The sequence below is a fragment of the Suillus discolor genome (assembly GCF_016758755.1).
Source record: "Suillus discolor strain FC423 chromosome Unknown F5147scaffold_8, whole genome shotgun sequence".
Classification (NCBI taxonomy): domain Eukaryota; kingdom Fungi; phylum Basidiomycota; class Agaricomycetes; order Boletales; family Suillaceae; genus Suillus; species Suillus discolor.
Genome location: NW_024541255.1, coordinates 24,983 through 46,308, shown reverse-complemented (window position 1 = coordinate 46,308; position 21,326 = coordinate 24,983). Strand labels below are relative to the sequence as shown.

The 21,326-nt window shown below is 47.9% G+C and overlaps 7 protein-coding genes across 7 annotated transcripts; 6 read left to right on the top strand and 1 right to left on the bottom strand.

Annotated features, from left to right (window-relative positions):
- The first annotated feature begins 1,214 nt into the window (after positions 1–1,214).
- On the top strand, positions 1,215–2,793 carry F5147DRAFT_676135 (TBP-domain-containing protein). The gene is made up of 4 exons (XM_041435994.1): positions 1,215–1,737; positions 1,794–2,066; positions 2,113–2,202; positions 2,325–2,793. Exons 1-4 carry the CDS (start codon positions 1,273–1,275, stop codon positions 2,391–2,393), a joined length of 897 nt encoding a protein of 298 aa, XP_041296784.1. The 5' UTR covers positions 1,215–1,272; the 3' UTR covers positions 2,394–2,793.
- Positions 2,794–4,162, bottom strand: F5147DRAFT_606446 (uncharacterized protein). Its single transcript, XM_041432344.1, has 5 exons — positions 4,021–4,162; positions 3,834–3,961; positions 3,588–3,783; positions 3,340–3,533; positions 2,794–3,287 (listed from the first exon to the last, which is right to left on the bottom strand). The coding sequence occupies exons 1-5, from the start codon at positions 4,054–4,056 to the stop codon at positions 3,011–3,013; spliced, it is 831 nt and encodes a 276-aa protein (XP_041296783.1). The 5' UTR covers positions 4,057–4,162; the 3' UTR covers positions 2,794–3,010.
- Positions 4,163–5,335: 1,173 nt separating this feature from the next.
- On the top strand, positions 5,336–7,664 carry F5147DRAFT_751480 (calcium proton exchanger; the record flags this gene model as incomplete). Its single annotated transcript, XM_041440189.1, has 15 exons — positions 5,336–5,584; positions 5,632–5,752; positions 5,799–5,824; positions 5,875–5,961; positions 6,136–6,157; positions 6,204–6,361; positions 6,410–6,519; positions 6,572–6,615; positions 6,671–6,750; positions 6,800–6,889; positions 6,942–6,988; positions 7,044–7,083; positions 7,139–7,185; positions 7,238–7,305; positions 7,365–7,664. The coding sequence occupies 15 exons, from the start codon at positions 5,336–5,338 to the stop codon at positions 7,376–7,378; spliced, it is 1,203 nt and encodes a 400-aa protein (XP_041296782.1). The 3' UTR covers positions 7,379–7,664.
- A 668-nt stretch (positions 7,665–8,332) lies between these two features.
- Positions 8,333–11,087, top strand: F5147DRAFT_409138 (uncharacterized protein). Its single transcript, XM_041429651.1, has 6 exons — positions 8,333–8,469; positions 8,519–8,856; positions 8,909–9,482; positions 9,537–9,846; positions 9,895–10,236; positions 10,289–11,087. Coding segments are annotated over exons 1-6 (2,238 nt in total). The 5' UTR covers positions 8,333–8,467; the 3' UTR covers positions 10,961–11,087.
- A 2,128-nt stretch (positions 11,088–13,215) lies between these two features.
- Positions 13,216–15,506, top strand: F5147DRAFT_676114 (3-oxoacid CoA-transferase). The gene is made up of 11 exons (XM_041435993.1): positions 13,216–13,392; positions 13,448–13,471; positions 13,529–13,618; positions 13,671–13,725; positions 13,780–14,106; positions 14,164–14,224; positions 14,274–14,638; positions 14,690–14,748; positions 14,797–14,855; positions 14,921–14,984; positions 15,046–15,506. Exons 1-11 carry the CDS (start codon positions 13,221–13,223, stop codon positions 15,333–15,335), a joined length of 1,566 nt encoding a protein of 521 aa, XP_041296780.1. The 5' UTR covers positions 13,216–13,220; the 3' UTR covers positions 15,336–15,506.
- Positions 15,507–16,529: 1,023 nt separating this feature from the next.
- On the top strand, positions 16,530–18,857 carry F5147DRAFT_409018 (uncharacterized protein). The gene is made up of 9 exons (XM_041429650.1): positions 16,530–16,803; positions 16,855–16,944; positions 17,003–17,057; positions 17,106–17,493; positions 17,543–17,898; positions 17,955–18,013; positions 18,067–18,125; positions 18,180–18,243; positions 18,295–18,857. The coding sequence occupies exons 1-9, from the start codon at positions 16,662–16,664 to the stop codon at positions 18,582–18,584; spliced, it is 1,503 nt and encodes a 500-aa protein (XP_041296779.1). The 5' UTR covers positions 16,530–16,661; the 3' UTR covers positions 18,585–18,857.
- Positions 18,858–18,878: 21 nt separating this feature from the next.
- Positions 18,879–21,293, top strand: F5147DRAFT_629736 (uncharacterized protein). Its single transcript, XM_041432761.1, has 3 exons — positions 18,879–19,194; positions 19,252–20,152; positions 20,206–21,293. Exons 1-3 carry the CDS (start codon positions 18,965–18,967, stop codon positions 21,025–21,027), a joined length of 1,953 nt encoding a protein of 650 aa, XP_041296778.1. The 5' UTR covers positions 18,879–18,964; the 3' UTR covers positions 21,028–21,293.
- Positions 21,294–21,326: the final 33 nt, after the last annotated feature.

Genomic DNA, 21,326 nt, shown 5'->3' with positions numbered 1-21,326 from the left:
ACGATCTTCTCGATTTTCCGAGCTGTCTGCCAACTCAACCATTTCAGGATTGCCTTGAGAATCGCGACTGATCTTGAGGTATGAATTGCGCATCTTGTTAAGGTTGACTGCATACTAAAAACAATTAGCTCGCAGTTTCGCTCATTACATGCAACCTTCTGGTGGCCACAACTTACATTTATAGGACCGTGACTCGTCGTAGTGTCTCCGAATCAAAATCCAATTCGGACATAGTGTTCACCCAAGAAGTCTCGATAGCAGCCTTGACAGAAGAGGACAATTGACCACCATTGACTTAGCTGGTTAGAGTGGGGAGATCAGCCTGTATTAAGGGTTACTTGCATGCACTTCTGCTGGCAGAGCAGAGTTCAGCGGCAAAACGATATAATATGTACCATACATACCTACCCCTAGTTAGACCACATACATGACAGAAGATGGACTGATTATACATACGTCCGTACTGTCTGGAAAAGCGTTCTCAGGGAGGGGCGCACGCAGCTTTGATGATTCCACACGGCGTACATTGCGGAAAAGTACTGATGCGCACATATATACGACAAGGCATGTACACCTGCCATGATGAGATGCTACTGGGTAGGTATTTGGTAACATCCCGTATCCATTATGTCAAGATTGACGCGGGTGGGTCAAAGATGAGAACTTGAGTTGCAGTAAGAGGACGTAAAAGGCTGTACAAATATGTAAGATAGGATCTACACACTGCCTAGATTGTTTCTAAACAACATCAATATTTCAATCCCTCTAAGTCTGGAAGATGGGATATATACTAGCACTAGTCTCGTACCCCAAATCAAGACTGCACTGCTCAGCAGTGCTGCGCTGCCACGTACACCATCATGGTTACACGGGCGTGGGAACAATATTACCTTTTCGGGTAGGGTTCTGGAATATTACACGCCACATACAATGGGCGCCTGGTCGATGTGTAGCTTTGAAGTCGATTCCAAAGGTATCCTGCTCATTCAGAACAAAGCATAGTAAGATGTTCGCACCAGTATCTACCTTGCGCATTCAAGGATTAAGGAAAAATACAAGGTAACGCACTCGGATCATAAGTGATGGATTTATGATGGGAGAAAGAGGAAGAGAAACGTCCAAAGGAAATTACATCTGAGTCATGGTCGGAGTTTAAAATTGAAAGGTATATATAATAGCCTCGACCACGACCCTTCACGCAATTTTTCTCCCCGCCGAGATTTCCCACGAACTTAGAAGAACAAATTTTTGTTGTCTTTCCAATTGTCAATAATGTCCTTCGCACTCCCCGCTCGTCAGGTTACCTTCGGCAGGTCTGCTGCGCCTTACCAGCAACCAAGTCAACCCTCTCAGCCCCAAGCTGCCCAACCTAATCATGGTCTAGCATTACCCGGCGCTGGTGCTTATAGTCTTCCTGCGCCATCGAATCTCGCGCTTCCGGGACCATCGCCACTGTCTCAATCACATACCCCTCCTCCTTCACAGTCACAGCCTGCAAATGCAACAACGGTAATTAGCAATGGCACAACATCAGCCGCTGTGGCAGGTCCTTCGACACCACCGGTCAATGCTGTTCCCGCCACTCCGGCCCCTCTCACACTTGAGCAACAACACATTACGGCTGTGGAGGGCATCGTGCCCACGCTGCAAAATATTGTTGCAACAGTTAACCTCGATTGTCGTCTTGACCTCAAGACCATTGCACTGCACGCTCGGAATGCAGAGTATAACCCCAAGGTTGGTACTACTGTTTGACTACCTGTCGTTGCACGCCAATGCGCTTTGCACGATAGCGTTTTGCAGCTGTTATCATGCGAATTCGTGATCCCAAGACAACGGCTCTTATCTTCGCCTCAGGCAAGATGGTCGTCACGGGTGCGAAGAGCGAAGACGATTCGAGATTGGCGTCGCGCAAGTACGCACGTATCGTGCAAAAGCTTGGCTTCGACGCCAAGTTCGCTGAGTTCAAGATTCAAAATATAGTCGGAAGTTGTGACGTGAAGTTTCCCATTCGCTTGGAGGGTCTTGCGTATAGCCACGGACAGTTCAGCAGTTACGAGCCTGAGGTATGTAAGTGTAATGCGAGACCTTCATTTGCTCACGCGCTTTTAGTTGTTCCCTGGTCTCATTTACCGCATGCTCAAGCCGAAGGTCGTGTTATTGATCTTCGTGTCGGGGAAGATAGTGTTGACTGGTGCAAAGGTGAAGACCTTTGCTACATCTTCTCGTCAGTGATTCTTGGATTATTTCAAGATGAGACGACGTGTTGGTGGATCTGGTTCGAACCCTCCGCTGACACCTGTTGTTCTTCTCCTTTCCGCTAGGTCAGGGAAGAGATTTATACCGCGTTCAACACCATCTACACAGTGCTGTGCGAGTTCAGGAAACCTTGATGTTGTCTCCACTCGAGGCTTCGTTATCTTCCTGCCTTCCATCACACTACGGCTCGCACTGCACCGCTTGTCGATAGGGCCGCCCTGATTCTCGACGACTCTTTTCGATGACGGTAGTGGGCGAGGCCTATTATAAAAATATATTTACATGAGGGTCGAAAGGCCGGGGAGCAGACGTAGTGCACGGATATTCCTCCTCCTCCCTCTTCACTGATAATCATTTTCGCCGCCTTTCTCCTCAATTTTAATTGCAATTGGAACATCCACGTCAAGGCAATTCATGTCTTTTGAACGCTTTATTCGTTTTAGTAGAACATATGTTACGATACGCTCGTAGTCTGGGTTACAATGTATTACTGCCCACTTATACCACGATTCGTTGAGCCTGAGCACCCCTTTCAGAAGTTCAACTGAATCGATAACGCTTTTGCTGATTCGGCCATAGATATACAAGCAAACTACAGTACAACTCATAAGTAAAGACAACAGCACTAGCCATGCAAGAAGAATGTTCATAACGGGAAGTACATTAGGAAATCCTACGTCAATGTCAAAAAGGACATTCAATAGTCATATGGGTTCATCTTCGTTCTCTTCGAATTGCTTTCAAAAACGTTTCAATTTTCACCGCCAACAAGTGGTGCACGCTCTTCGTCCAAAAGGATTGAACCACTGACAACCCTGTACCGCTTGTACGTGCCAAAGATACCCATGAAAACCCAGAACGCAGAGAGCAATGCAAACGCGAGTGCAGACCAGTGAATGAATCCCGAGCGGTGAACATTTTGATGAGCAAAGATCGCGAACAGGGACCACGTTATCGCGAAGCTGGCAGGAAGGTCACCCTCAGGGCTGGAGAAAGCATATGTGGCCGCAGTCGCCTCAAGGAAGAACCTATACGACATTAGAATTCTGATGTATCACGAGAAGAACCTTGTTGACGTACAGAGCAAGGAATGCGAAAACCTTAGTCCAAACACCGGCTGGTTCAAGAATCGCGTTGACGCCGAATGCTTGGAACGCAGTGATAACAACAAGAACGGTAGTCCACCCATGGTAAAGGGAGAAGGGCAAGTGGACCAAAACTTCGTCACCGATGTTACCAGGTGCGTGGAACTTCTTCACCGTGTAGTAGATGTGCTAATATGAAAGATGTGATGCGCTGAACACCATAAAGGGAGCGAAGAGACTTACGGAGATAGCACTGCTTACGAACAAAGCAAGGACGAATGCGAATATATAGTGTTGGGATGCCCATAAATGTACGTATATCGCATTCAGGATGCCGAGGAGAGGGAAGCGCCATGAAATGCCATCAATTATTACTTTCTTGCCAGAGGCGGTGAACTGGTAGATGATGGTACCCAGGAGAAGCAAGTGGATGAGAGACCTGAGAGTATCATAAGTATTGGTTGTTAGGGCGGACAGTAAACAGCATACCAGATCAAAAAGGCCCATGGAGCAGGTGTTATGTATGTATCCCTGCCAGTGAAGTAGATATCATGAGGTGTCGCTACAGTGTAGACGTTGGAACCAAGGAAAAGGAAGTAAACGATGATGTTTGCAATCTAGTTGTTGAGACAGGTGAGTCCGACATGATCAGGCTAAAGCTTGAGAGACCACAAACCTTGAGCAAGATATCGTCTGTCCAACTGCCTGACATGTTAATTCTCTGATACTCTTTGTGAATGTTGTGATTTGCTTTACGAGGATGAAGGTACGGAGCAAGAGGGGTTTTGCTTATATACGCACCGTGACCCCGCGCAGTCTGACGACATGTCCTCGTCATGCAAGGTCACGCGCCACATCTGCCATCAACATGTGCCACATCAACGCCATCGCGGACCTTTTCTTGGCCTTCTGGTTAGCGCTTGGCGTATTTTGTTTTCAGCTGGCGAGCATAGTTGGAGTAGCTTGGTAGGTCCCAGTGCTCGATGTTCCAGTTGGCAGGCTTATAAAGTTCAAACTAGCTTGCTTTCAGGTCACCATCTGAATACGTGTAAATTTATTTGTGCGTACCGAATTGAAAATTGCGCTGCTTGCTACGCAGTTACGCCGCAGTGTGAATGATGGCCGCCCATAGTAAGCTAACTGACTTCTGCTCTAGCTGTATCACCCCCACTGGTTGAGTTCCCAGCTAGACATACTGGATTGTGACTAGACATACCAAGGATTCAAATGAATTGGTTTTTCATCCGGCACGTTCACTTCCCAGTGTGCACCGACGCACAACTGTTTCAGGAACATGTCACGAGATAGAACCACAGGTGTTATTTTAAGGTGATGACATCCCGCAAAGTTGTCTTCTATGACAGACAAGTCATCGGTCTCGGCCTTCAAATCATTTATTAATACTTTTCTAGGCTTGGATCACTTCGCAGGGACGAAAAAGAGTACCTCAAGGTTCGTCATACTGTCACTTGGACCGGATTTGTCTCGTGCTGGAGTGCAACCAGTGACACAGGGGAAAGTGGTGAGGTCAGTCACAACGCATCGAATACATCTAATACAGTTTGGTTCTGGTTTACTGGGAGTATCCAATCGCATCCACAGGTTGAATAAATCAGTAAGTTACTTACACGGACAGCTCTTGTTCAAATCATGAAAAAATATTACCATGACCCGCTGCCCGGGCCTCGATCATACACAAGCGAGTTGTCTTCAGCATAGAGCCTGAGGGTAGTGCACGTCCTAAGGCAGGCGGGATGCTCTCGCCTGTAGACCAGTTGAGTATGAATAATATCCCCAGGCAATGGCAGCGAAACTTCCACAAACCACAATGATGTGACACATCACGAAATCCATCGCGGTGTGGATAGTTCCACTAACCTCCGCTTGTGTCATCAATAGTGGATGGTGTGGTCACAGTTAGTGCTACACTATAAGTGACTTTGCAGAGCGTTCGAAATTCGTAACGTGAAACACGTCCTCCCCAGTCATCTATGTCCAGCTTTGAATACGCACCGCTCCTCGAAAACGGTGGCCATACAGGTCATAGAAACCTTTCTATCACTCGTCGAGTCGTCAACTTCATGAAAGGCGAGGGTGAGCCATCATGGACCCAATCGTTCAAGTTCTTTATTTTTGGGACATGGTTCGATGTCCTACTGGTATTCATACCTTTAAGCTTCATATCCCATAACATGGACTGGGATGTTGGGCTTGTATTTTTCTTTAGCTTCATGGCCATCGTGCCCTTGGCTTCAGACTCTTGGAAGACTGACACCATTTTTTTTAGTTGTTGGGCGAGGCAACTGATCAATTGTCCGTCAAATTGGGGGAAACTATGTCAGGTCTCCTTAATGCATCCTTTGGGAACGCCGTTGAAATTATCGTCGGCGCTGCTGCTTTACTCAATGGTCTGTCAACCTCTCTGAAGTTGTTTGTAACTCACGATGATCCCAGGTCAATTACGAATTGTTCAGATGTCTGTGGGTGTCTTCATACGGCCACTATTTGTGATATAATGACCTTGAGCTAGATGCTGGGATCGATCTTGTCAAATATACTGCTTGTCCTTGGTTGTTCGTTTCTTGCCAGTAAGGGACCTCTGTTCTTTCAAAGGGGAGTATGGGCTCACTCGGTATAGGTGGATTATATCATTTTTCAATGGTACTGGAGCTCAGGCGTGCGTCCTCTGTTTTTCTGTCCTTCATATCCTTAGTTAAATTACTGCAATATTTAGATCTGCCTCCGTAAGTTATCTGACTTGTTCATCGCAATCATAACTAACCCAGTCTAGCTTATGACTCTCTCGTGTATTAGTACGAATATTTCCTCTAACTCAGGAGTTTTGTTAATACTTCACAGCGCTTGTTATTCCTGCGGCGTATACAAGTATCACAGACGTTGGAAAGCAGAAATATTGCAGTGACCCCGACCAATGTCCCACTGCAGGTCTACTCTTTATTTCCAGAGGAACTGCCATATTGCTCCTAGGAGTTTACTGTGCCTACATTTGGTTTCAGGCATGTTCCAATATCTTATTCCTTCCACGTACTCATTCCAGGGTTCAGTTAAAAACCCATCCCGACCTCTTCATTGCGCCTTCTCCACTTACGGATGAACAAAACAGTGAGATGGCGGAAACGGAGCCTCGCATGGGAACGGCCGCTGCTGGTGTTGCGTATGTTTGGTTTTGTCATTTGATACATTGGGCGCTTATTATCGTTCGTTAGACTTTTATCAGTAACTGTCGTCATTGCATGTTGTGCTGAGTATCGTAAGTGTCCCACCTTTTTCCCTTGGTCTTGTACTCAACTGTTCGATTATACCAGTGGTTGCCTCCATGGAGGAAACTGCAGTCCGATATTCCATCCCGAAGGCCTTCATTGGTGTTGTCTTGTTGCCGATCGTGGTATGTTTCAAGCTGTATCCGACCAACTGCCTCCCAACATCATTTGTAGGGCAATGCTGCAGAACATGTAACTTCAGTCTGGATGGAAATGAAGAATAAATACGAGCTCACTATCACCATTTGCGTTGGTAGTTCGATTGTAAGTGTAGACCGTTTCTCATAACATTGTGATTGTACTGACTATTGGATAGCAAATTGCCTGCCTCGTAGTGCCACTTTTTGTGATTGCCGGTTGGATGTACGACCATATATTGCATATCTTGAGGCGTTTTTCTTACGGTCCTCTTTTTTAGCGTCGACCAACCCCTGACGTTGCACTTCCATAACTTCGAGGTCTGCTTATCCAGAACATATTCCGTCATTATCTATGTTTCTAACGAATTTTCAGACACTTGTCCTCTTTGTATCTGTCTTTCTGGTCAACCTATTACTCATGTCAGTTTCCCTCTTACCACATGGTCATTCCGACCTAACTCACTAGTTTCAGGGATGGGAAAGCAAATTATATGGAAGGTCTCATGCTCCTCACCCTCTACTTGGTTATTGCCCTCGCATGTAAGTTGCCCATTATTGAGCCATTTGATCACATTTTCAAGCATTCCCATCGTCGTTAGTTTGGGTGGCCTGAGTTCTAAAACTATTGGCGATTGTTATTGTAATTATAATTATTGGCGGTAAATGTTTCCAAACACGTTCCTTTCTGACTAGTATGCCTCCTTCGAAGTCTGTCATAGTCTGTGCGAGTCATGCTTTCATGAAGTTCCACTGAAGTAATATATGTATTCTGAGGAAAGGAGTCAGATAAATATCCAGTCACTTCGACGCACCAACTGTACAGTACCACGGTGGAGCAGGCCGAGGGGCTCGCAGCCCAGAGACAGAGCAACCAAGCTGGAATGAGGTGAAGCTACGCGACAACATGCTCGAGACCTAGTCTACACGCTGACTGAGCTATGGAAAGGGCCAACAGGCCCTTGGTGCGGAACTCTTGCCCTTGGGACCCCCTGATCCAACGGTACAAGCGATTTCTACTGGGAATCTAGACTCGTAACCACTCTTTAATACGTTATCTTCTAGAGTAGTATAAACAACAAAGATGAGATAGAATAAATGACAAAACTTCAATATTCTTCAATGGTTGGAGCACGATCGAGTACCAGGCACGATCACGATCAACACCTGTTAAAATTAAAACTCTGCTTGGTGTATAAAGCCAGGCTGGTCACGAGCCTACTAGGAATTCAATGCAATTGGGTGACTGTCTTCGCAATACGGATGTGTAATGGTAGAATTCAGAAATCATGGCTTTACCAGTGATCATTTTTTTTTGTATTCAGCGTTTCGAAGGGACATTTGTGTAGTTATGTTTGCCAGTGTAAACAATAAAGTGCACTACCGTATGTCCCGTTGCTCCTTGGCTTTATCAGTGATCATTACACTGCTGTGATGAGATATGATGCCAGAGAGATAGACCATCGACACCGTTACTATAGCGCCTTTGCGCAAGCGGTCCGGAAGGAAAGACCGAGACCAGTGGCATTTCTAAACGCGTGAGCTGGGGGGAAGAATGCAACAGGTACGGAGAGGAATGTAATATCAGGCGCTGGTGGCGAAAGGAAATAGAAGTATGCGAACAAAACGAATCATTCCTGTGACCTGTGCGACTCGGAGGAATCCGGAATGGGGAGCTTGTACATCATGGTGCTAGAATCTGCAAATGTTCGCACTTGCACTCGATGACTCTATGCATTCAACTAACGTCACGTAGGGACGAGTCAGCCACAGTCGATTTCTATGCCGTGCTGGGGAACGAACTTTGCAAAGTTTCAATATCTGCAAATAGTAGAATCTCGGATATCTTCGAATACCTTGGGCCCCGCTATCATCCAGTCCTGAAGAGGATCCTGTATAATCGATGCAAGTTCTACAAATTCGAGAACCCTGTAATAATTTTCGACGACGTCTTGGACGACACCGACATTGTCCAACAATGTCTGGATGAGCAAAATTGGACAGAAGTGTCACCGAATAGATCTTTGAAAGTACTGGGATCAGAACTAAGAAACGATCATGTCTACTTGGTGATTAAGCCTCCACAACTCGAAGGTGCATCACCACTGTATCTGTTGATAATTGACATTCTCATCCTCTGCTTCAGAGGAGACAGATAAAGCCATTGAAAATGTGCTTAAGAAAGATGAAGAGCTTTTTCGTCACTTGCAAGTCACTGTAGCAAAGCTGCAGTCATGGACCGCGCGAGACGTTGAACATAACCTGGACGGTGGCGCCTGGCTGATTGATGGCCAAGAACGACCAGATTCAATCGTTGACTTAGAGGATCGACTGGCTCGAACGCGTACATACGCTGTACCAAACGACGACCCGCCGTCTCATGCGGACTCTTCGAGGATGTTATCAAGTTCAAACCAGTCAATCACCCCAGTCACACCCGCTAGATTCATCCCGGATACGACAAAGGACCTGAAAAATGCCACCAGTTGCCAGCCACTTTTTGATACCACATTTTTATCCGCTGTACCCACCGAGGACCACCCCGTCGATGTGAATGATACCCGGGAATTCGCAGCCTTCTTCAACGTCCTCCGTTCTTATCACCAAGACTGCGCTCTTCTGGCGGACTCCTCCTCCTCCCAGAAGGCTAGCAATTTCACTGTGCATTTTATATCGCCGCCTTTCTTTTCCCATCGTAGTGAACATTTTAAATACAAGGAGTAAGTGGGATCAATTCGTTGTTACAGCCCAACTGACTATCACTAATTTCTCAGGCAGACACCTTGGGAATTTCCCATCTTCCTGAATACTCGGGATAATCGCAACGCCTGGTGCAAGTTCTCCCCAGCCAGCGATTGCATGGTTTCGTCTACGTCGTTTCTTTGCCCCTTCATGATCTGTGAAGTGGTTTCACAGAGAAGCGAGTCCAATCGATTCCGCATGCTAGTTCAAGGAATCGCTCTTGCGTGGGTAGGACAATGTTTTATGCCAAGCGGAGAGAAATTCTTCGTTGTGGCAATTTATCTCCGTGCAAATTTGACTGCCGAAAGATATATTGTTACCCAGCCTGGTGCAGACAGAAAGGTATGTCGCTCTGTTTGTCGTCGCTTTTTTTTTTCAAACGGAGGCCAGGTATTCATTGTCCAGAAAAATTTTGACCTTACAAAGGCCAATGAGGCAGTCGCATTCCTTCGTGAGATGTACAACCTCGCGCAGGAGCTCGACGATTTGGCAGGCAAAATTGATCCAAAGAACAACACACGCCTTGGCAACATCAAGATTGCCGCTTCCAAGGTGATTTCTCTTACGTCACAGGCTCAGCACAACAACACGCCGAGAACGACATTGGCCTCTGTCTTCGAAGAAAACCGTGAAGCCAGTGGCGCTCAGGATGATCTCGGCGTCTTTGATGCTGACGACATTCAAGGTATTTTGAAAAAGATGGATTACCAGATCTTGTTCATTGTATTTGGGGTGCGTACCACTGCCATCTACAATATAGTAACACTGACAATACATCTTACAGCATCCGTTCCTCGCCTTGGTGTCAAATATCGAGGATGATTCTCAACAAAGATATCTCAAATTCGTGAAAGAGGGGCAAAAGGAGGTCGAGATCTTGCGATACCTCACGGGAATTGAATCTCCCTCAAACTACACCATCTCGCCAGTCCAAATCTGGCCGGTGCATGGGGGTAACGTCATATCAATGCCTATGGCTGGCAGCCACCTTACCAGTCTATCCAACGCCAGCGCGCACCTATGGCCTGTGGCCGAGCAGCTGTTCAAAGCTGTTGACTTCATGCATCAGCATGGCGTGGCGCACCTGGATCTGAAGCCTCCAAATATCCTCCTCCCCGCCGACGGTGGCCGCCTGTCTATTATCGACTTCAACAGATCCGTACGCGTCAAAGGCACTGAAACAATGTTCCGCGGCATTGTTGGCACCACCGGATATCTTGCGCCTGAAGTCGCGGCTGGTCAAGGCCTCTACAGCGCGATCCGCGCAGACTTGTGGTCCTGTGGAAAGACGTTGGAGGAGCTGTGCTCCCTGTGTAGTCCATCCAGGGATCGCAACACGCTACTCGAAATAGCTCGAGAGCTCATGAATGAAGATCCGAGACAGCGACCGATGATGTCAGATGTCTTGAACAGGCTGGCATATTACAAGGTTAATGCCAATCGTAACGGCGGTTAACCGCCAGTCCCCAACTCCGCCCGGCTGTATCAGTAATGTCTCGCCTCGACTCGACTACTCAGCTCAGAACTTCGGTCGTACTGAATTTAATGCCGAAAAACAAGTGAGACAAGACAAAGGAGTGAAAAACACACAACGATGCGACGCGGCAACCACGAACCACTCAATAAGGCAATAACAACCTGACAGAGACGGGTACGTTTCTAACCTACAAAACCCTCCTTTGGGAGTCGGGGATACAGGACAAGGTTACTTCAGGTAACGTGCTCCATTCTTGGCCTGCATGCATGCGGCACTGTATGCGAGCATTCGTTTAATTGCTCCGAGCAGTTTCTCATCTGTCGCACCACCGGAAGTGCACGCTTGAGCTCAACTTGCTTGTATACTACGTTTACCTCAACTAAGCGGAAGATAATTGGACGGACGACTCGATGGCCCAAGCGCCCTGCATGCCAGTTATACCCTTGTGTAGAAGTAGGAATGTCAATCATACCACGATAGCAGCCTAATGTGCCCATACCTTTCCTTTGTCAAATGTTCTTAGCTAGCTAAGGTTTCTTAACTCGAGTATGCCGTGGACCTCAATCGTTTTCCAAGAGCGTGTGCATATATCGACTGGCCAGCAGTAGTGACACTGTAATGTTCGGTGAATTTGATGGCTGCCCAGTGCTCTGCAAAGAGTGAGTGGATTTGCTTTTATATTATATAGGATATTTGTAAATGGGTTCGGTTAAATATATGGTTTTGTTGATGCTAAGGCCCCAGAAACATATAACTAAGTTAGGTGCGCGGATCTGGCTTCTGTGTGAAGGTCTATCTGATAAGGGATGACGGGGTGACGCTTGCGGGGGCACACCCAACGCACCAAATCCATATCCTTCCTCAACCAATGGTCTCCAGATCGATTGGTCTGTTGGACAGGAGGGCAGAAATGAGGGGATCGTCTAGGAAGTACAACGCAGTTCACTTTCTGCGCGATAACGAGGTTAAAGCGAGTATAATGATATTGCTCGTTCACAAGCATACAAGACAATCAAAACGATATGGATACAAACGTGGAAGCGTAAGAAAATAGCTACACATAAAGTGATAGATCGTGTAAGTGGAGGCGGATATGCGCCGAGCTGAAACAATCAATACGAGTTATTGTCGAAACCCATGATGGGGGGTTCGTGATGATCAATAACGCCGAACGGGAAGAACAAACCCTGAATGCCAGTTGAGTAGCAGGAGAACCATGTTGTGATCTGTTGCTCACTCCTGCAAGTAGTCCAACCCCCTGGCGTTGTACTGTTGTGACATGTCTTTCCAGTGATCGAACTGGGCGGCTGCATGCTGCGGCTAGGGCATGACAACAGGCAGAGACATGTTGGAGTGCGCAGGGAAGCCAGTGTATGTGGATGAAGTCTGAGAGTTGTTGTACTCTGCCGACATCCAGGCGGAGGGGTCATTCGGATTGAAGTCTGTGGGATTGACAGATCGTGAAGTGGGAGGGGGGCAATACCAACGCCCGGATAAGCATGCGGAGGGAAAGTGGAGATCATCTTATTGAAGCTCGGAATTGTTGTGTCAGCGTCGATTCAGAAGACGAAGAACAAACGGTAATAAGTACGAGGCTATGTGGTTTGGCTAGAAAAGGTTGATTTGAAGACCGACAGCTCAAACAAGCCTGTGTGTATCGCTGGAAGAGGAGACTCATCGTGCTGCCAGGATACAGGTGGGGCGATGCCCAAATAACGGGGATAGTTGGTTGGGCACTCGAAACTTTGCGTTGACCCAGGATGTAGCGAGCAAAGCGAGAAATTTTTTCCGACAGGAGACCCAGAACGCGACCCTGCGAAGAAAGGTAACGTTGAGATGGCAATGCCCGCAGCACCGAACCGCGAATCCGGAAGGGACACAGAAGAGGGTCGCCTTGGAAAGATAGGCAGGCGCAGGGGCATGAACCTTGCAGATAGCAACGGCGAGCTAGTCGCCCTTCATTTTGTCAAGGAAAACGGTACTCAGGGTACGTGCCTTGTACTCAGCTTTGGTGTGCTTAGCCAGCCTTAGCCTTAGCTTGATCCCTAGCTGGTGAAAATCGGATGGAGATTGACGGATTTGTGTATATGCAAGTTCGGAGTAGTCAGTAGAATGTTTTAGATCAATATTTATCGTTCTCACGATATATCGCAAGTTAGCACCAAGGGGCGTTTCGGAGCTCGTCTCCGAAATATCAATCTTATAAGTGTTAACTGAGAAAAATCGAAAAATGAGTCTAATGCTGGCTACATACGTCTCGCGAGCGACGCTCGTCCCAGTACTTTTCAAACCCCGTGTGACCGTCTTGCTCAGAGGAAGATGGTCCAGTACCGTCCCGAAGTCGAAGGTGTGGGAATCTCCCGATGAGGCAGTCAAAGATGTGAAATCAGGAGATATCCTTCTATGTGGCGGTGAGTATTGTAACTTTTATTCTTATACCGAACGTAATATACCGTCGACATTCAGGTTTTGGTTTGGCTGGTGTGCCAGGTGAGTCTCGCTAGAGGGTGGATCTTGAACTGTGTAACTAAGCTAGGATACAACAAGACACGCTTCTTGCCGCCTTAGCCAAGCGCAAGGACGTTACAAAGCTAACAGGAGTTTCCAATAATGCTGGCGCAGGCGACTCTGGACTTGGTTTGTTTTCCACAACTATCCATGATCCGTGAAAACTCATGAATATCCATAGGAAAGTTATTTAACACCAAGCAGATTGATAAGGTCGTCGCTTCATACCCTGGAGGGTGAGTGACTCATCTTGTGGGGGCCAGCGCGAGATAAATAATCTATCTTTCCAGAAACAAGGCCTTCGAGGCTCTATATCTCAAGGGCGAGGTGTCTTTGGAGCTATGCCCTCAAGGTACACTCGTTGAGCGTCTCCGTGCCCATGCCGCTGGTATCCCAGCCTTCTTCACCCCTACGGGAGCATCAACCGCAGTAGAAGATGGTTCGATCCCAACACGATACAACGAAGGAGGATTTGCCAACGGCGTCAAGATACCAGGTATTAAGAAAGAATCACGGGAATTCGGAGGTCGCAAGTATATCATGGAACCGGCTATTGCTGGTGATGTCGCTTTTATTCGTGCATGGAAAGTGGATGAGGTTGGCAACTGTGTTTTCCGGTGAGGAGGCCATTTTCGGTTCGTTTACCTCAGCGCTAAATGTTCTGGCTTGTATAGGTATACCCAGCAGAATTTTAGCACGGTCATGGCGAAGAACGCAAAACTCACGATAGTGGAGGTGAGTACATCACAGTATTTTTGTGAGGAATTTGATGCATTCTTTGTAGGCAGACCAAATCGTGCCTACTGGTTCTCTTTCACCAAACGCCATCCACGTTCCTGGCATCTATGTCGACCGAGTTGTTCAATCCACCGCACCAAAGCAAATAGAGCATATCAAGCTTGCGCCAAGCCCATCATCTTCTGGTGAACAGTCCACTCTGAGTGCTGAAAAAGAATTCGCACAGAAGATGCGTCATCGTACTGCAAAGCGCGCCGCCAAAGAGCTCAAGGATGGATTCTACGTAAACCTCGGTATTGGCATACCTACTCTCATTCCGGCGTACCTCGAACCCGGTGTGCGTGTTTGGTTGCAAAGCGAGAATGGCATTCTCGGCATGGGGCCATATCCTACGGCAGAGCAAGTGGATCCGTAAGTTGTGTCGCCAGGGAATGTTTCCTCATACTAAGCATCTTTTTGTAGGGATCTCATCAATGCGGGCAAGGAGACTGTGACCTTGCTGCCAGGTGCCTCGGTTTTCGGTATGTTTCTCGCTCGATTCACCTTTGGTTGCTAACGCCACAGGGCAGATTCAAGTGAATCATTCGCTATGATCCGTGGTGGTCACGTCGATCTCTCCATTCTCGGTGTGAGTATTTTCGTATACTTGTCGACTTTCTGACTCATCTCGCACTATTCCGGTTCATCTCATAGGCTATGCAAGTCTCACAAGCAGGCGACATCGCTAATTTCATGATTCCCGGAAAACTGGTCAAAGGTTCGTGATTTAAACATGTTTCGTCAGTCTTCTGCATTCTCATCGCCGATCACATTCTTAGGTATCGGAGGAGCTATGGACCTGGTGTCTAACCCAGACCAGACGAAGGTTATAGTTGTAATGGAGCACTGTGCAAAGGACGGCAGTCCTAAGATTTTGAAGGAATGCACTCTTCCGCTCACGGGTGCCCGTACTGTCAGCCAAATTATTACGGAGTTGGCCGTTTTCGACGTCGACAGGAAGAACGGTCACCTCGAGCTTGTTGAGCTCCAGGAAGGCGTAACACTTGAAGAAGTCAGGGCGAAGACCGGCTGCGATTTCAAGGTACGGAGCAACCTGAGCAAGCTTTGATCGCTCTCAGGTTTCGAGGTTATTAATTTATTATCATCGAACAAACATTGTTACCATCGTTTCCTTACGAAAATTGTTCGTTGCAGCACGTGTATTGTTCTTGTACCACTTAAGGACTTCAATGGGCGAGTTCAATAATAATAAAAGCTGCCTCCCAGCTTGAGCAAAAAAGGGGTGCACTACAGCTGACAGCCACCTCAAACCTTAAATGCCTAATTCGGTTGTCCGGCAACTATAACAAACTTTATGTCGCGTTGTATCATGACCTGTTGTACTAATCATTCTGAGGCCATGTTCGCTGCTACGATTGGATTTTGTACTCAGCACTCATCGATCATGTTGAGTCATATTCGAAGTGTCATTCAGATCATCGTGTGGACTCACTGACTTCTGATGTTACCATTTGTGTCAGTGGGACTTTTGCTCGTTCTCACTTTGAACATGCTTGGAGTGTAGCCTCCTCACCTAGCTTCGGTGTAATCCTGCTTGGCTAAGGATCACATGTTTTAGTGTACCATCAAACACGACCAAGAGATAATCGGACAAGCGTGAAAGTCAGGACTAGGGGTAGACTCTCGGGCCAAAGTCCTGGGCCGGTCTGGAGCTGATATCAGGCGGAGTTCAAACAGGCAAAGCGTCACATGTCAATATTGATCAATAGCTAACACAAGCTCCCCCGCCGCTGCGAATATTGCCTCCCTGCCAATGCAAATGCCTTCCCGCCCGCCCGCCATCTGTTGTTGGAATGCTGCATTCGTGCTCCGCTCAAAATGCACACTATCAGTAGCTTTTGTTGTTCACATCCCGCCCATCTGGCCGCCCGCCCGATTTCCTGTTTGCACGGGCAAGAGGGCGCGGCAGCAGGCAAGCGGCGGGAGGGGGCGGGAGATTGTGTCAGTCGTGACGTCTTGTCATCGAAGAATGTTTGAACTCCGCCTGCCGAAACCCCAGACCGGCCCAAGACTTTGGCCTCAGAGTCTATGTGGAGTAGCCCTAGAGTCGGCCATTTCCCGGACGTTCTCGGACAGTCGGGGAGGGGCGGCTTGCCCACCGCTACGATAAGGTTCGAGGCGGAAACTGACCACCTGACCAGTGACGGCTGACTGATTTTCGGAACGGAATTGGCATTCGCCTGGTCAACTACAACCAAATTCCTCTGGTTCACTGTCCTGGGACCTGAAATCTGGCACCTATGGGTCTTGCTCCCTTCCTTCCTATGCATAGTACTCGCATTTTTCGACGATACCAGGATCTGACATCCTTCCGGTTGTATATAAGACATTATGCGACGCAGCCTGAGTCTGATGCACTCCAGCGGAAGAAAGTATGGGCATCTGCAGATGCTGCTGTGCAAGGTGTGAAGTCTGGGGACATTGTCCTGAGTGGAGGTATGTCTGCGTCATTGCAGTTAGATTGGAGTTGACGCGATTTCATTCAATGTCAGGGTTCGGCTTGTGTGGTACTCCTGGTAAGTTCATTGCCCACTAATTCTAAAGAAGGATGTCTAATCGCCCCACAGAGACTTTGATCACTGCTCTTTCACGACGGACGGACGTGCACGGTTTAACTGCTGTATCCAACAATGCTGGTTCAAGTGATTTGGGTCTGGGTAAGTAGTTCAGTTTTCCGCGCCCAATAGTGGAGTCTCACCAATTATAATGGACTAGTCAAGCTCATGAAAAGCGGGCAACTTGACAAGCTCATAATATCATACCTTGGCGGGTATGTGCTACTTCTGCATTTAAGTTCATGTGCTCATTGCTCGCTCAGAAACAAATACCTTGAGCGGATGTACCTCGATGGAAAGATGTCCCTCGAACTGGTCCCGCAAGGTACCCTCGTTGAACGGATGCGTGCACACGGCGCAGGTATTCCTGCCTTCTTCACACCCACAGGTGCCTCCACGACCGTTGAAACTGGCGGAATTCCCATCAGATTTAAAACGGGCGGCTTTAAAGAAGGTATCTTAATACCGGGAAACAAAAAGGAATACAGAGACTTCAATGGAAAGCGGTATATCATGGAGCCTGCCATCGCTGGTGACGTCGCATTCATCCACGCCTGGAAGGCAGACGAGGCAGGCAACCTCATGTTCCGATATGTCGCAAACAATTACAACAACGCCATGGCAAGGAATGCGCAGTTGGTTATCGCAGAGGTAAGAATAGTGCAGTAACTATTTAGCACAAAGCTTATCATGCTTCTAGGCAGAGGAAATTGTCCCTATTGGCTCATTACCGCCAAACGCTGTCCACGTCCCAGGAATATTTGTTGACCGTGTGGTGCAGGCCACTGAGCCAAGAGGTTTTGATATAATTGCCACTGCTCCGCCACCCGGAACTACAGGTGGCCCCTCACCTGAGGAACTCCTGGAAAAGAGCACACGGCGCAGAATAGCAAAGCGCGCAGCACAAGAGCTCAGAGATGGCTTTTATGTAAACCTTGGTGTCGGCATTCCCACCCTCGTTACGGAGTATCTCCGACCGGGCATCAAGATCTGGCTGCAAAGTGAGAACGGCATTCTGGGAATGGGTCCGTTCCCCTCTGAAGACCAAGTCGATCTGTGGGTATCGCTGGCTATGTGTTCCAATGATGTTGGTGCTGATAGTAAGCTAATAGTGACATAACCAATGCTGGAAAGGAGACGGTCACTTTGCTACCGGGCGCTTCGGTCTTTGGTGAGTGACGTCAGGACACCAGCAAGAGGCGCGTGTTGATGTGCTGTACATAGATTCAACTGATTCGTTCGGTATGATCCGGGGAGGCCACATGGACGTCGCCATCCTTGGTGTATGTTTCATCTTGGTTGGTTGTAGGAATTTTTTGTGATCAAATATTTTCCAGGCTATGCAAGTATCCCAGGCTGGCGACATTGCAAACTTCATGATTCCAGGCAAGCTTGTGAAGGGCATGTGATTCAGCATCACAGTCCGTACCTAGACTCATGTGACACCTGCAGGGATTGGCGGAGCCATGGACCTGGTATCAAATCCTGACAAGACGAAGGTCATTGTGGCCATGGAACACTGTGCAAAAGATGGAGGTCCAAAGATCATGCAGGAATGCTCGTTGCCACTGACTGGTGCACGGGCGGTCAGCCAGATTATTACCGAACTTGCTGTGTTTGATGTCGACCGGTCTGGTGGCATCTTGACGCTCGTTGAAGTGGCCAAGGGTGTGACGGTGGAGGAGGTACAAGCGAAGACAGCCTGCGACTTCAAGGTCTCTGACAACCTTGGGCAGATGTAAGTTCCTATCGATGATATGTATATAAATACATGGATCAGTAGGCTTGTTTGATTTCCACCCTTGATATCTGATGCATATCAATCACACGTTAATTCCGTTCTTCACGGGCATTCGAAGCCTTTGATACACATACGGTTGTATTTTACATATATTTGGGATGGTTGCTGTATTAAAATAAGAGGCCGTCCGTCGCTTCGCATTGCACAGTAAAAGATATATTTTACACAGAAAGTCTGAGGTGGCATGTTACTTACACATGTGACACAAATAGACACGAAAATCTATTTCCCAAATGTGAGGGTTAGCAACTGTCTTACAACAAACATCACTTGGGTCAACTTGCGGACTGTCACGGTGTGTCTTGGTGGCGACGACGAACAATGAATTGGTTCGCTTCACTGTTCTCGACTGACCGTAAACAATCTGTACGACGAGGACAAGCCATGTCGACAACACAAGAGGCCTTCTCACTCCCAACTTCGTCATCGGGTCATGGGCGACATCCAGACGCTTTCAACCCAGCGGCTCTTCAGACACCAGGACCAGTCAGTCCAACATATACATATCCACCGCAATCCCCAATCTCTTCATACAGTTATGTACCGACTTCGTTCGTCCACTCTCACTTTGTTTTCAATTCAATCAACTGACTTCCGCTAATCTCCAGCTTTCGCTCACGACCAACTTCACTCCTTCCTCTTCATCACACACCCTTTGTAGATTCAATGACACAACCGCCGCCTTACCCTCCATTAGAACATACCTGGAATCGCCTAAAACTATGGCTAGCTCGTGAATACCCAGAACTAGGCGATACTCTCAACTACGGAATTCTTCCACAGGACCTCGCACAAATTGAAATGCAATTTGGTTTTGCACTACCGCAGGCAGTAAGGGAGTCGTATCTTGTCGTGGACGGACAAGAAGCAGAATCGTCAGCGGGCTGCTCAGATGGTCTCTTCTTCGGCCTCTCGTTACTCCCCCTCGAAGCTGTCCTCGAGGAATGGCGGTTTTGGCGCGAAGTCGATGACGACCCTCAGACAGGAAGCAATTCACGTCTGCGCGATATCATGCGGTCCATACCTGATGGCTATGTGCGGAAAGAATACTCGCAGCGTGGTTGGATCCCACTCGTCGTAGATAAGGCAGGCAACTATATCGGCATTGACCTCAACCCTGATAAGGGTGGCGCCGTGGGTCAGGTAATCGTCTTCGGACGCGAATTTGACACGAAAATAGTGCTTTGGCATGGCGATGGACCTGGTGGGTGGGCGCGGTGGCTCGCAAATTTCGTCGATGAATTAGAGAGCGGTGAGGGCTTTGAGCTGGGACAGGGAGGAGATAGCGAAGGCAGTGAGGATGGCCTAGGGTATGAGGCATACTTCTTTGATGGAAGTGGGCGGGGGCAAGGCGACGGTGGTGGGGAGGCCGGATCGGGAGGACTGCGGCTCACCGGAGAGTATAGAGGGTTGAATCCAATGGAGGCATGGGCTGACCGGAGCGTTAAGAAATGGTATGAATCAGGTTTGATTCACGGATCTTCGTCATTGGATGAGAAGAAGGGCAAGGTATCCATCATTGCTCTTATCGGTGAAGTCTACGGTTAACGTATTGATTATAGGCACGGGAGAGACATGGTCTAGGTGTTTTGAACCTCGCTGACTCCGATGCAATTGTTCCTATACCCGTCTTTACGGACTTGAAGCTCACAGAAGAGCCTACCGATGTTATACCACAGCCACCGCCACCCTTTCCCGCTATCTCCATCACAAAACCCCCAGCTCCGTTACCCGTAGACTTACCGACTGTCAACGACGTCGTCTCTCTCCCATCGCCGCCAGATTCACAGCGCTCGTCTAACGAGGATCTTGAAGCGGGTCGTGGGCTCGGCATGCAGGCAATACCAACAGACGTGGTAATCGTTAGAGTTCCTCCTAGACAATCTCCTCCTGCGAAAGTAGAGACTCTTGTCAAACAGGTCATCTCTACGGCAGACGACGTACATATAGAGACGCCACCCCCTTCGGTGGAAAACGTCACCGACCTCCTTGCCGACTCTGCTCCTGCTATGGATGCAGTCCCACTGCAACCCTCGACCCCCACTAATGCAGTGGTAGAACTAGAGGTTTCTGTATCATCAGAGTCCATTGTTACTTCGCGGCCGTCGCAAGAGGATGCTCAAGAACCTAGCACGACTATTCGGTTAGTCGGTGGTGGAGGCTCCTCTGGCGTTGTAGATGCCAATCCCGCAGACGATGCTATTTCCGACCCGGCAGCAAATGCTATATCTGCGACTTCTTCAGGACCGGATGGCTCTCCTTCCAAGAAGGGAAAAATCCACGAGAAGAGCAAGTCGAGCCTGTCGTCGCTAAAGAAGATTGTTAACATTGGCGAGGGCAAGCGGAAAAAGGACTCGAGCAGTAACATCAAAGAGACGATATGACCGCCACACGACTTACATACCACGGATTCGCATTTTTGACTTGTTTGACGGACATAGTTTGCTTAATGCTTATGTTCACGACAGCTGCGCGAGTGTGTTGTTTGAGTTCTATTACTACCTTTTGTTACTACTACTCTGACTTTACTCCTTATACTCCACTCGTTGCGTTACATTGCAATTTTTTGTCTGATATACCCATACGTAACTACAAATCATTATCAGCGTTGCTCTGTGATTTCAGCTAATGTAATTTTCCTGGAGACTCATACATAGGCTGGTCATTGTCAATTTGTGATCTT